This window comes from Vanessa tameamea, chromosome 5 (assembly GCF_037043105.1).
Source record: "Vanessa tameamea isolate UH-Manoa-2023 chromosome 5, ilVanTame1 primary haplotype, whole genome shotgun sequence".
NCBI classification, from domain to species: Eukaryota; Metazoa; Arthropoda; class Insecta; order Lepidoptera; family Nymphalidae; genus Vanessa; species Vanessa tameamea.
In genome coordinates, this window is record NC_087313.1 from 4,547,607 (window position 1) to 4,560,351 (window position 12,745).

Consider the following 12,745-nt stretch of genomic DNA (forward strand, 5'->3'; position numbering starts at 1 on the left):
CTTCAACATTTAGATTATTATAAATATGGATACTGGTCCTAAACAGAGGCGGCAGATAAATCCAAGATGCAAAGCCAACTTATTATCCGTGCTTACTTTTGGGTATGTAAAAAATCCGGCGTTTCACGAAAAATACAATAAGTTTATACAACTTACAACACTGCGAATAGATGCTTTGGTTGCCGTTGGTCATATCTTTATTAATTGCCTTATGTCTATAATACACCGAGCCTTTCACAATTTTTAACGTAATTAATTAATCTGTCTAACTAAGACTTCACCTAAGCACATAAACAGAAATATTTATCCTTAACAACTATCAAATAGTCTCTAAATAGATCGATCATGGTTTTTATATAGTTACTGGCGGTGATTAATGTTCTGACGATAATGAAGAAGTTAACAACATTAAGATAAATAAAATTAACTAATATATAGTGAATTTGAAAAAAATAATAATTATACACAAAAATAAAGTTTGGCTAAATATGGGAACGCTAAAGTAATGGTCAGCGTCTTTTAAAATTGAAGAAGTTTCATGATGTTAATATTATATTCAACGTAATGGTATTAAAATATAGATCAAAACGAATTCATCACTGAAAGAATTTTTGAAATCCATCAATAAATGACATAGAAATAGATTATTGAAGTTTATGTATTTTAGTACGGAACGTCTGTAGTTTACGATTCGCCTGTGACGACCTGTTCGATATCACCGCACCACGAATTATTCAAGTCTTAGTTTCCGAGTTGCGATAACACTCTTGCTTTGTTCGTGTTTTTTTTACGTAAAGTCGTTTGTTTATTTTTTATTTATTAATGTTTAGTTTTATTTCACTATAATGGAAGAAGGTTTCGTCAAAGGACAAAGTCATAATTTGTCTAATGTTGATATATACACAGTGATGAACTTTTTTTCTTCAAATCCGTTTTATTTTAGTGCTGAAATAAAAGGAGTCAAACTTTTGAAGTAAGTACATACTTTTATATTTATTATACCAACCACATGGTCTAACTTACAAATATGATTTATAAATAAAAAACCTAATTATAAGTAAAAAAACAGATTCCAGTTTAGTACTGGTTGTTGGGATCGTCATTTTCATAATACGTATGTGTATTGCCTGCCGTGTTGCATTGATGGAAAAAATATCGAATGTATCGAATTTTTTTCAGAGCCGGTCGAGCATCTTACCCAGATTAAGCTATTGGATATGTTCAAGTGAAATGTGAGGATTTCAAATGTACAGTGAAATGCAGAATTTCACCTGAACATAAAGTGAGAAGTAAGCCTTATCACTGCACGTTGGTTTGTGATGAAAACGAATGAATAGTGGAAAGTTTAGTCTGCCATGAATGTGCTGCTAATCAAGTAGGGTGCAAACACACTGTTGCATTTTTGATATTCCTTAAAAGAAGTGAGGAACCTGCCACTACATCAATAAAATGTTACTGGACAAAACCAGCACTTTCTAAAGTTTGAAATCATATTAGATTTATAAAAGCTAAGGATTTTTTAAGAACAAAAAGGTTTCTGATTTAAATATTACTGAAGATACAACATTTTTAATAAATTTGTAACAGAATGTAAAAAACTTAAAATTCACAACGTGCAAATAATGGCCTATTTTATGGATATCAACATTGAGATGAAAGTTTCACTTCACTATCTGATCTGCAAATACAAAAGTGAAAAAGACGCATTTAGTCTCAACAACTTTATAGAATTTTGCACGGACAATATTACTGACGAGCAATGCGTTTCGATAGAAAAAGCGACAAAAGATCAATCTACCACTGCGGATGGTGTACTTGTAGAAAATATTTTAGGAGCTTATTAATTTAAAGAACCTTTCGGTATACAAAGAGGTATAAAACTAATAAAAACTATAAATTTGATATTAATGTATAAATATTCGCGTATTTAGGTGCCTGTTTTATATTTGTTTCAGATAAACTTCTTAAAGACAGAGTCAGAGCACAAATAGAAACTATCAAAAAAGTCAAAATTGGAAAGTGCGGTATGCTGTTGTCAAAGGAACATCCTATGTTAGGGGGGCCTCTCCTGACGGCATAACAGAATAACATACTATTGAAATTAAATGTCCACTAAAAACTGAAACTATGAAAAATACATCAATAATGCAAAATTGACAGCAAAATGTGAAGCACAACTACAAAGTCAAAAGCCTTTTTTTGCATTGCTCATGCAGATTTTGAGACACCTCAACAAGTTGATGTTTATGATTTTTTTATAATTCAGATTATTGTATAAAAATAATTGATGAATGTACTTTATTATGAAAGCATAATTTTAAGGTAATGATTAAATAAAACTCAATAATCTTTGATTACACGTTTATTAATTTTTGTTGCACATTCACCATAGTACAAGCAATAAATCACTAGTATCGATGCAAGCATGAGGTGCTGCCATAGAAAAAAATCTTAATCTGCCGATTGTTCTTTCAACATTTATACGCAGCGCTGCTATACGTTTCGTTTCCATGACTTCCATTTTCAAACTAGCTTTACCCTAGGTTACGCTAGGAGGCCTTATTAGATGACATCCTTTACCTTGTAACAAATGGGCTACGTTTTTAAATCCTTTGTCAGCCATTAGATAACATCTCGTTGATAAATATTGTAAAAAGCCACAATCTTCAAATACTATTGTGTCTCCAACTCAGCCCCCATAACCTTCAGAAATGAAGTTAATAAGTCGATCAGGTGTAATGGAAATCAAATATTTCATTGTATCACAATACATTCGGACCATGTCAAGGTTTTTCGATTCTTATTTAAAAATACTCACTGTAGTTGAATATCTCTTTCTAAAAGATATCGGTAACTTTTAACAAATTTCTTCTATAGGTGGAAAATATATAAACTGTTTCATTCGGTGAGCTATTAAGGGAACAGTTTTATTGAATATTTTACTAACTGAGCTTTTACATATATCAAAATCTATAGCCAGACGCACATAGGAATCGTCTAAACGAATTTTCTTTAATGGTAATAGAAAATCTCTTACTGGACTTAGTTCTAGGATCTTAGTAATACTATCAGAAAGTAGTTTCGAAAGCTAAAAAAATTCTTTTTTAGTTATTTTATTTATTTACGATTGCGATATTGAGGCTAGATTGTGACTGAGAGGGAATTAGTTGAACTGGTACTGTTTTGTGAAAATATTGATGCTTTTGAAGGAGAGCTGCTTACAGAAGATATCGATATTCTCGATGGAGAGTGCTGAGGATATTCGTAAGCGATTTGGGAGCACTTATTTCCTGTATCTTTCGCACTGTTCCTTCTTACAGATTTGTTTGCACTGCTTGATTTTTCTGTGAACTTTTGATGTTTACTTGAACTCCTTTGTTTCTCTTTTTATTTGGATGATTATCTGATTCTGGAAAAGTAATGTTCTCTGCTAGCAGATCCTCTGTTTCATCTGACTCCATGGCATCACAGTCAATAATTTCAAAACATTGAAAAGAAGAAGCTTGACTTGAAGTCGACGGTGCTTCTTTTGTTAAAAGACTTTCATAAAATTCAATCCGATGTCTTTTTTCATATGCTCCTCGTTCTTTTTGAGGTTTCACCGCCTTTTGACAGTCAAATTTATGAGGATATATTTCGGGTTTTAACTTTAATGTTCCCCCAACCAGTCGATGTTTTACTAAATTGTTGGTGTCATTTTCAACCTGTAAAAAAAATATATTTTCACAGCACTTAAATAAATTTACATAAAATATATAGTTATTTTTACTGAATCAGTTATTCCAAACTTACTCACGACTCAATAGATATATTATTAATAGTTACTTACATCAAAATGATCTTCACACACATATTTAGTGCTTTTAGGGCCAATTAAATCACGCTTCATTACTTTGCACCACTTTTTCCTTATTGTTATATTATTTGGTACACGAAAAAATATTTTATTGGGATTTTTAACTGTTGTGCTTTGACACATAGGAACAATACAATATTTGTAGGCACTTTTTTTAACTTCTGCCATTGGGTAATAAACAAAATACGAATCGAACGACGTGAGCAATTACACAACAATACATTCGTCTTTCGTACGTACTCGGTGAACGCCCGCTGGGTCGTCTAGGTCAAATGACGTCACACGACGGAGCGCCGCGTGTAACAAAATATTTTTCTAAATAAAATTTCTTGCAACCGCAACTTCAAAGTGCCATAACTTTCTTATTTCTTGACATATTTTATCGATTCTTTCACGTGTTTGTTTTATTTTATCTAATTTTTTATAATGTATTAATAAAAAAAAAATGACGACGACGCTTTGACGTTGCTTAATGCCGAGTTCTAAGTTTATTGAGACATTTTGGAGAAACTATGCCCACGATACAATGAGCAATTGTCTCCCAGCACCACGTTTCCATTATATATATATTTGTTTATTTACAAGCAGTTAAACAAAATAAAAATGTTCACCTGTTAGTACCTATGTATGAGTCAAATCTAAAAATCTAATAATAATACTCTTATTACAATAATACGAAGAAGTTCGTTTTTATTTTTTTATTTACACCGATTGGTTTATAATTGATCTGGGTCGCTGGAATCGCTGTACGACGCTTTACTTTTTAGTTGGACGCTCGAAACATTCAAGTTAGGGTACAGTCGAGATATAAAAGAAGAGGACCTCTATGCTCCCTTGCCGGAACATCGATCCGATATTTTAGGTTAGTTTATGCAAAAATATATTTTATTAAAGTTTATGGAACACTATTATGATAGCCCATGCAAGAATGGCGTCCCTAAAACAAAATTTCTGCTGCCTTTTAAAGCTAGCCAGTAGCCAAGTTATTAGCCAGTAGTAACTGGACCTAATGATCAATTGGATTTACCCTAATACTAGGTGATACACTACAAACTGCTTGGGATCAGGAGGTGGACCGCAGCACATTGCGAAATGATGGACGAAAACCAAGTCTAATGAAAGTTCTTATTAAAGTTTATGGCTCAGAACTCATGCTATACGGATTAATTTTGGCTGCAATGGAGTTCCTGATCAGGTTAATAAATTTTAATATGTTTCATTAAAGTTTGGCATGCATGGCGTCAGTGTACTTATATTAATTTCAAGTGTACTTAAGATTTTTTTTTATCTATGCCATATTTTTTATTAAATATGTTATCGCTTTTCTTCTTTATAAATGCTTATAAACTTGACATAATATTAAATATAGATAACGTACATTTCTAGATTACAACAACCACTATTTCTTGGGTTACTACTTCGGTACTACAGTCCAGCTCAAGATCTGCAAAACAAGACGTTTGCATATTTCAATTACATTATTTTTTAAATCGAATTATGAGTTTGGGCTAAGGACCCTTATCTTATGGGGATTCTGTTTTTTTATAAATATTAAATATTTGCCAAGTTACAAGTTTAGATATACAGGATACTAATATCCTGTATATCTAAACTTGTATACTATGTTTTGCGATGAAACTCAAAACTAGGCGAACAAGCATAAAAACATTTAAATTCTTCAGATTAATTAGAAAAAAAATATTTAAATTAATTGTATGCTAATCAAATAAACACCGAAGCGGTGTCAGTACGCTTATGTAAACCACAAAAACTTGCGCCATGATTAGGGAAAACTAGTCCACAAATTTCAGTTGACAGATCTTTTTACTGCATTATTTTTTATTAAAGGACATCCGCTTATATACCGTATGTTTCCAGAGTTAATGCGACTTACGTCTCTAGATTATTCAAATATTATGATATGTCGAGTGGCATTGCGTGGGGCGAGGCAGTGTTTTTCTGTTTTGGTGTTATTTTCTGCAGCATGGTAAATGTAATGGTCCAACATCCATTTATGATGGGAGTCATGCATATGGGCATGAAAATGCGCGTCGGAGTCTGTAGTCTTATCTTTAGAAAGGTGAATTCATAAATTTTTGTATCAATTTTAAATAGAAATTCAATTTTGCAAGATTAATTTTAATATAAATCTACCACCGGTTTGGTAAATTCTATCGATCATAACCGAAACAAATAAGAAACAATAAATACGCTTTGTAATAAATTATATTGATCACATTTTCAAATCGAATATATGTAGGCAATAAAATAATAAAAAATATGTAAAATATAAATGACATGCTATTTGGATAGGACATTTTAAAACTATAGACGGATGAAAAAAATGAATGAATTTAACTAAATAAATCTTAATTACAAGCAAAAGTAGAAACAATTATATTTTATACAAGATTTATTAAGATAACCAACAGAACTTGAAATACATAATAATCATTGCAATTTTCGAGGCCTTGAAAGTTAATCTTCAAGCAATGTCTGAAAATAGAGGAGGCCTCGTCGTGAATCTGATGGCAAACGACGTAAATCGTTTCGACTCAGGTCCACTTTTTGTACATTATCTTTGGATAGGACCCTTGGAGACTGTGGTAAGAAATTAAAGTAGTATTAATGTAATTAAATAAAATCGAAACCCTTGAGATTAAACTAATATAAATTTTGAACGTACAAATAACAGTTAATGACAATTTATTTATATCGAGAGATGGGAATATCTTCTGTATATGGAGCTTTGACGATTATAACCGTTGTACCATTTCAGAGTAAGTATATATTTGTAAATTTTAATTTTTAAAATGTAATATTAGATTACAACAGAATGAAAAAATTGTATGTGGTTTCCTGAAGTATTTCTAGGAACACGAACGTCTCACTACAGAAGAAAAACTGCGTTAAAATCTGACGAAAGAGTAAGATTGATGGAGGAAATAGTGATGGGTATCGAAGTCATCAAAATGTATACTTGGGAAAAACCTTTCCGTAAAATTATTGATACTGTGAGGAGGTGAGCAAAAATATTATTTCATATCCACAACAAATTTTATGAAATAATATATTATACATTTAAACAAAGTTAACAACAAACGTTTTGGCAGAGAGGAAGTGCTATTCATCAAGATGACTTCCTATATACGAGGTGTTGTCATGTCGTTCATCATGTTCACGGCACGGTTCAGCATTTTTATTACTGTTTTACTATATGTGATTTATGTCAATCGAATCACAGTGGAAAATGTATTTTTTCTTACGTGCTATTACAATATTTTGAAACAGACCATGACGTTATTTTTTCCGCAAGCAGTAGGTCAAGTAAGTAGTTCTGTCTTATTTTTAACATTGGGTTTGACGTTGTATAATTATCACACTAAGATTTTACTCTTTATATTATTTTTTAATACTCGCTAATATTTTATGTTATAAAAGCATCCGACATAGTCACATATACACATCTGTAGAGCTATTCTGTAAGAAGAAACTAAAAATCACCACAAACACGAACGTGAAAAGTCGGACTATGATTTGGGGCATCTACTAAATCACCGTGAGACGGTTGTCAACATTTCACGAATTCTTACTGAATTCGTACAGAATCACATTAATGGCGTACTGTCAGTGATTTTATGTATTTATATTAAAGATAATCTTATAGTCAACTATAGATCTATTCACTCACGAAGGCGCGCTCTTCCGCGTTATTTTTTTATAGTCATGCAGAAATATGAGTGAGAGACGATTAAGAGTAAAGACACCAAAAAAAAATCAAATAACTTATAAAAAATTAAGGCATTTTATTAAAAAAATCTTTATGACGTTTGTTTGCCCATATGGTGCTTTCCATCATTTTGATATGCTCTTCGACTTATTTTATATCATCTATCTATACTATGTTAAAAAAATGAATAGATAAATTAATTACAGATATATTTATACAGGTAATAGTAGCGACAAAATATTTGATAAAAAAAAAGTTTGTACTAATTATTGAAATATCAAATGACCAAGGAGGACACTACGGAATATGGTTTGCATTTATTTACAGATTGCAGAAATGAATGTAGCTGTTCAGAGAGTTAATGACTTTTTACTCACTGAAGAATGTCAACTTCCACCGAAGGACCAATTAACAGATTTGAGAAATTTTGAAAATAAACCAAAGAAACGTGTCACCATACCGCGTAAGATGCTGTTGAAACACAATTATTTTATAGATATAAAACAATAAAAATTCGATTTGTTCTAGTGAATCCCGTTCAGCCACCAGTGAAGCATTCACCACGAGATGAACCCAGTACATCTACATCGAAAGTCCAAGTTAAAGGTAAATCAAGACCAATCTTAGTTTAGGTTGCTTGTTAGTATTTTTGAACAGCAATTCATAATTATGTTGTAAAAGATTTACGCAGAGATCAAATAGCTATATCATTTGATGAAGCTTGCAGTCGTTGGATAAAAACGTCAGAGAAAAACGACGTTATAAATACTAATTTAAAGGTATGAGTAATTTATAATTAAACATACGTCTTAGAATGAAATTATTTTCAATAATATGTTTATTATCAGATATATAACGGGTCATTAACTACGATAATTGGAGCAGTGGGCTCAGGGAAATCAACTTTGCTTCACATGATACTCAGTGAGTTACCTTGTGCAACGGGAAGTATGAACGTTACTGGTAGCGTGAGTTACGCCAGTCAGGATCCTTGGTTGTTTGTTGGTGAGGTTCATTAATTTAAGTAATATCAAGTTGAAACTACAATCCATTCCACTAAACGAGCTCCCAATTGAAATTGCCCTTGTGCGCTCATTGGTTAATGAGCGTGACCTTAATTAATTGGTCAAATCATTTCAAAGATTGTCTTACATGCCAGACTCGTCTCGTTTATTTAGTCGCAATCACAAACCAATGAGGTGGGAGTATTTTATTCCATAAGTGTTCGACTTATGAAATGCTCTATACCTCATATTATAATTTATAATAAATCAATAATTTGTTTCCAAGGATCAGTTCGGCAAAATATTCTCTTTGGGCAACCATTTATGAGGACACGGTACATGGAAGTATGCAGGGTTTGCGCACTGGAAAGAGATATTTCATTATTCCCTCATGGTGATAAAACGATTGTTGGCGAACGAGGTGTATCTCTCAGTGGTGGACAACGAGCTAGAATCAACTTGGCGAGAGCAGTTTATAAAGAGGTAGAAAAACAGAAAATCGTGTAAATTTAAGACGATTAAATGGCTTTTAAACACTTCTTTTATTATTTCTATTTAGGCTGATATTTACTTACTGGATGATCCATTATCAGCTGTGGATACTCAAGTCGCAAGACACATTTTCGAAAATTGTATAAAAAGGTATTAAATTAATAAGCGAAAATTAATATGTCAATGTCATAATTTATGATATAATAATCCGAACCTAGAAACTATTTATTCGATACTAAGTTCTCTCTTACAGGTATCTTGAAAACAAAACAGTGGTCCTTGTCACACATCAATTACAATTCATTAAATCCGTCGATCAAATTGTAATTATGGAAAAAGGACGAATTGTTGCTGATGGAAACTATGATGAACTAAGCGTAATTTGAAAGTTACCTTTTTTATGATAATACCCGAAAATAATGTTATTCCAAAAAAAAACTTTTGATATTTAAATCAATTGTTGTCCAGATCCTTATAAGAAACAGACACGTATGAGAGGAAAGTGCCTTAATTATTGCTGACTGAAAATAATACTTATTATTCTACTCTACTTTTTTTTTATTCTTATTGTTAAGGTCCAATGTCAAATTTTCACGAGATCTCAACTCTCATTGATGTATTTTAGAAACGTGATTTGACAATATTACAATCGATGCAAGATAAATCTTACGAATTACGAAAGGAAGATGCAGTGTTACCAAGTAAAGTAATGCAACCAACAAGTGGCATGAGCTTAAAACGCTCACATTGGTCACTGATCTTCGATATTATGGTATCTATTTTGTTTAGCCTTTTCTTAATGTGAATTTTATATTTTTTTAATTATAAAGTAATACTATTACTTATTTGTCATTACTAAATGTATATATTTATAGTAACACTGCAGCGCTTATTGATAACACTATACCGAACATAATAAAAACCTTTAAACGTGAATTTTCAGGACCAAAAACAGGAGGCAGAGAAGCAAACAGTCGGAAGGGTGCAGGGATCAATTTACAAGGAATACTTTTTGGCACATGCTTCTTGCCCATTTGTTTCAGTGGTTTTGTTCATGTTTATATTGGCACAATTTTTTGCAAGTTCCAGTGATTATTGGATAAGTCGATGGTAAAGTTTTTACAAAATTAGCATATTTTACGTTACCATTTTTCTTAAATGAAAAAAGTTGTGACTCTTTACATCTCTACACAGTATAAAATGGCTATTATCGATAAATAGTGTGATTCTTGTTATAGTAGAGAAACTTAACAATTTCAACTTACCTAGCCAGATTGTTTACCTGATTTTTTTTTCTTCAATCTATAAGTTGTACCTAAATAGATCCTTATTGTATCCATGTGAAGACGGGACGTTACATACATTTTTTTTGCTTATGAATGATTCTATCTTAATAAAATTTTATTAATATTTCTCAACCGATTATAGGAGCAATGCAGAGGACCATTTAACTGGTGATCAAACTATGGATAATTTATTGTGGTCACAGCACGGGTTGAGGAGGAAAGACTTTGCCATAATATTTGGCTTACTGACCATTGCTACCGTCGCTGTCGCTTTAATACGTGCCTTCCTATTCTTTTCGTTGTGCATGAAGTCTTCGATTAAGTTAGTATTCTATTTTGATCTACAACTCTTCTCAATACTAGCACATCGTTATACGTTATACAAACATGACTAACTTTTAAGATTTTTGTCCTTGTTCGAATTTACTTCATAGTAGGTATATTATTATTGTAATAGCCATCTGCTACTCAAATATAGGATATATCTTGTAAATTGTTTTAGGTTGCACGATTTAATGTTCGAGTGCATATCTCTCTCACCTATGAGCTTTTTCCACTCGAATCCTTCGGGAAGAATATTGAATCGTTTCAGCAAAGACATGGGTTCAGTTGATGAGCTACTACCACAAGCTATGCTCGATAGTTTTCAGGTCAATTTATTTTTATTTATTATACCGTTCTTCTAAACAATTTATTTTCTCTAATGTATAAATCACTTGAATTATTTTAGATACTGTTAAACCTGATTGGTGTTATCATAGTCATTTTAATGACAGAAGTGGCGCTTCTAATTCCGATTGCAACAGCGCTCATTATATTTTATATTTTCCGTTTGATTTACGTAAGAACGACTGGTGCTATAAAACGTCTTGAAGGAATAAGTAAGTACACATATTATAATTGTAAATATCTTGATGTAATTAATATTGAAAATATTTCCTTAAAAATATCCATAATAATATATTTTTCTTAGCACGAAGCCCAGTATTTGGACACGTTAATGCAACAATATTGGGACTACCAACAATCCGATCATATGGGGCGGAATTACTTCTTGCACAAGAATTTGACCGCCATCAAGACCTACACAGCGCAGCGTGGTATCTCTTCATCTCTTGCAGTCGGGCTTTTGGATACTTCCTTGATGTTATTTGTCTATTATTCATAATATGCGTTACATTCACTTGTTTAATGAAAACTGGTGAGATTAATATATTAGTGGCTCAAAACCTCATTTTTGATAATGAAAATCGTATTTTGGGTTTATATTTCTATGTATTATCTTTCTTGTATATTAGATATCGAAGGTAGCAACGTTGGACTTATAATCACTCAATCAATTTCACTTACCGGTATATTTCAATGGGGGATGCGTCAATCTGCTGAAATGGAGAATCAGATGACTAGTGTGGAGAGAGTTTTGGAATACACTAAATTACCGATAGAGTCCTCATTATCTACCGTTAGTTTTGTTAATTAACCATATTAGTATGTGTTCTCATAAAACCGTCTCGTAAAGTCAAATGTAAAACGATTCACATGAGTCATATACGACACCAATAATCAGAAAGATATATGTTAATCGGAGTATTATAATTAACTCCTGCTAGTTACGTTTAGCGAATAAAAAACAGTTGATAAACAATATGTAAATCAAGTCACAGAAAATATTAATATCGTTTAGATGTGCCACGTACAAATTACGTACAAACCATTCAGCTGATTTACGATTACGGCTTTCGGCGCGCCTAACAGAAGCTCATATAAAACTTTTCCACAGACAAATATTCACCCAATCTGTCAAAACCATGGGTGCAAACTTGTGTAAAAAATAAAAACTTTCTTAGTCACCAGATGAAAAACCCCCTGTCGGATGGCCTTCTGAAGGTGGAATACATTTCAATAATCTATCTCTAAAATATACCCCTGATGGTGCAAACGTTCTTAATAATTTGGAATTCAAAATTATGCCACAAAAAAAGGTTTGCCAACAGCTTCATAACTTCAAAAGAATGCTATAAATGCAATAAAAGTAATTCGGTAAAGTTTTTTATAGATTGGTATCGTCGGAAGGACTGGAGCCGGAAAGTCTTCGATTATTCAAGCTCTGTTCCGATTGGCTTATTTAGAAGGAACTATCAGTATTGATAGTATTGATATAACGTCAATTGGTTTAAAATATTTACGACAAAAGATATCCATAATCCCACAGGTATGAAAGAAGTCAATTTTATAAATTGACAGGAATACATTTAAAATTGATATTATTAAAAATTCTTGAATAATTATTATTTACCGATAAGGTGACTTGTATAAATGTAACCAAAAATAATACATAATGCTTTACGAGAGAAAATAGTTTAAATTAATTTGTAAA

General features: G+C 31.9%; 1 protein-coding gene and 1 long non-coding RNA gene across 2 annotated transcripts in view; one reads left to right on the forward strand and one right to left on the reverse strand.

Moving 5' to 3' along the window:
- LOC113392447 (probable multidrug resistance-associated protein lethal(2)03659) overlaps window positions 1-12,745 on the forward strand; it is a 16,126-nt gene continuing 3,381 nt past the window's right edge. Inside the window, exons 1-25 of the mRNA XM_064220836.1 lie at window positions 1-102; window positions 4,624-4,718; window positions 4,895-5,051; window positions 5,243-5,314; window positions 5,735-5,936; window positions 6,325-6,462; window positions 6,552-6,636; window positions 6,722-6,878; window positions 6,970-7,183; window positions 7,914-8,049; window positions 8,115-8,192; window positions 8,268-8,365; window positions 8,435-8,591; window positions 8,877-9,073; window positions 9,150-9,232; window positions 9,336-9,459; window positions 9,708-9,854; window positions 10,026-10,192; window positions 10,511-10,690; window positions 10,871-11,018; window positions 11,099-11,249; window positions 11,342-11,569; window positions 11,667-11,830; window positions 12,216-12,350; window positions 12,425-12,580. Coding sequence (XP_064076906.1) covers window positions 26-102; window positions 4,624-4,718; window positions 4,895-5,051; window positions 5,243-5,314; window positions 5,735-5,936; window positions 6,325-6,462; window positions 6,552-6,636; window positions 6,722-6,878; window positions 6,970-7,183; window positions 7,914-8,049; window positions 8,115-8,192; window positions 8,268-8,365; window positions 8,435-8,591; window positions 8,877-9,073; window positions 9,150-9,232; window positions 9,336-9,459; window positions 9,708-9,854; window positions 10,026-10,192; window positions 10,511-10,690; window positions 10,871-11,018; window positions 11,099-11,249; window positions 11,342-11,569; window positions 11,667-11,830; window positions 12,216-12,350; window positions 12,425-12,580 — 3,546 coding nt within the window. The 5' untranslated portion in view covers window positions 1-25. The remainder of the gene's footprint in view (window positions 103-4,623; window positions 4,719-4,894; window positions 5,052-5,242; window positions 5,315-5,734; window positions 5,937-6,324; window positions 6,463-6,551; window positions 6,637-6,721; window positions 6,879-6,969; window positions 7,184-7,913; window positions 8,050-8,114; window positions 8,193-8,267; window positions 8,366-8,434; window positions 8,592-8,876; window positions 9,074-9,149; window positions 9,233-9,335; window positions 9,460-9,707; window positions 9,855-10,025; window positions 10,193-10,510; window positions 10,691-10,870; window positions 11,019-11,098; window positions 11,250-11,341; window positions 11,570-11,666; window positions 11,831-12,215; window positions 12,351-12,424; window positions 12,581-12,745) is intronic.
- LOC113392466 (uncharacterized) lies at window positions 3,340-4,057 on the reverse strand. The gene is made up of 2 exons (XR_010309994.1): window positions 3,830-4,057; window positions 3,340-3,704 (listed from the first exon to the last, which is right to left on the reverse strand). It is a non-coding gene; the product is annotated as an uncharacterized LOC113392466 (long non-coding RNA).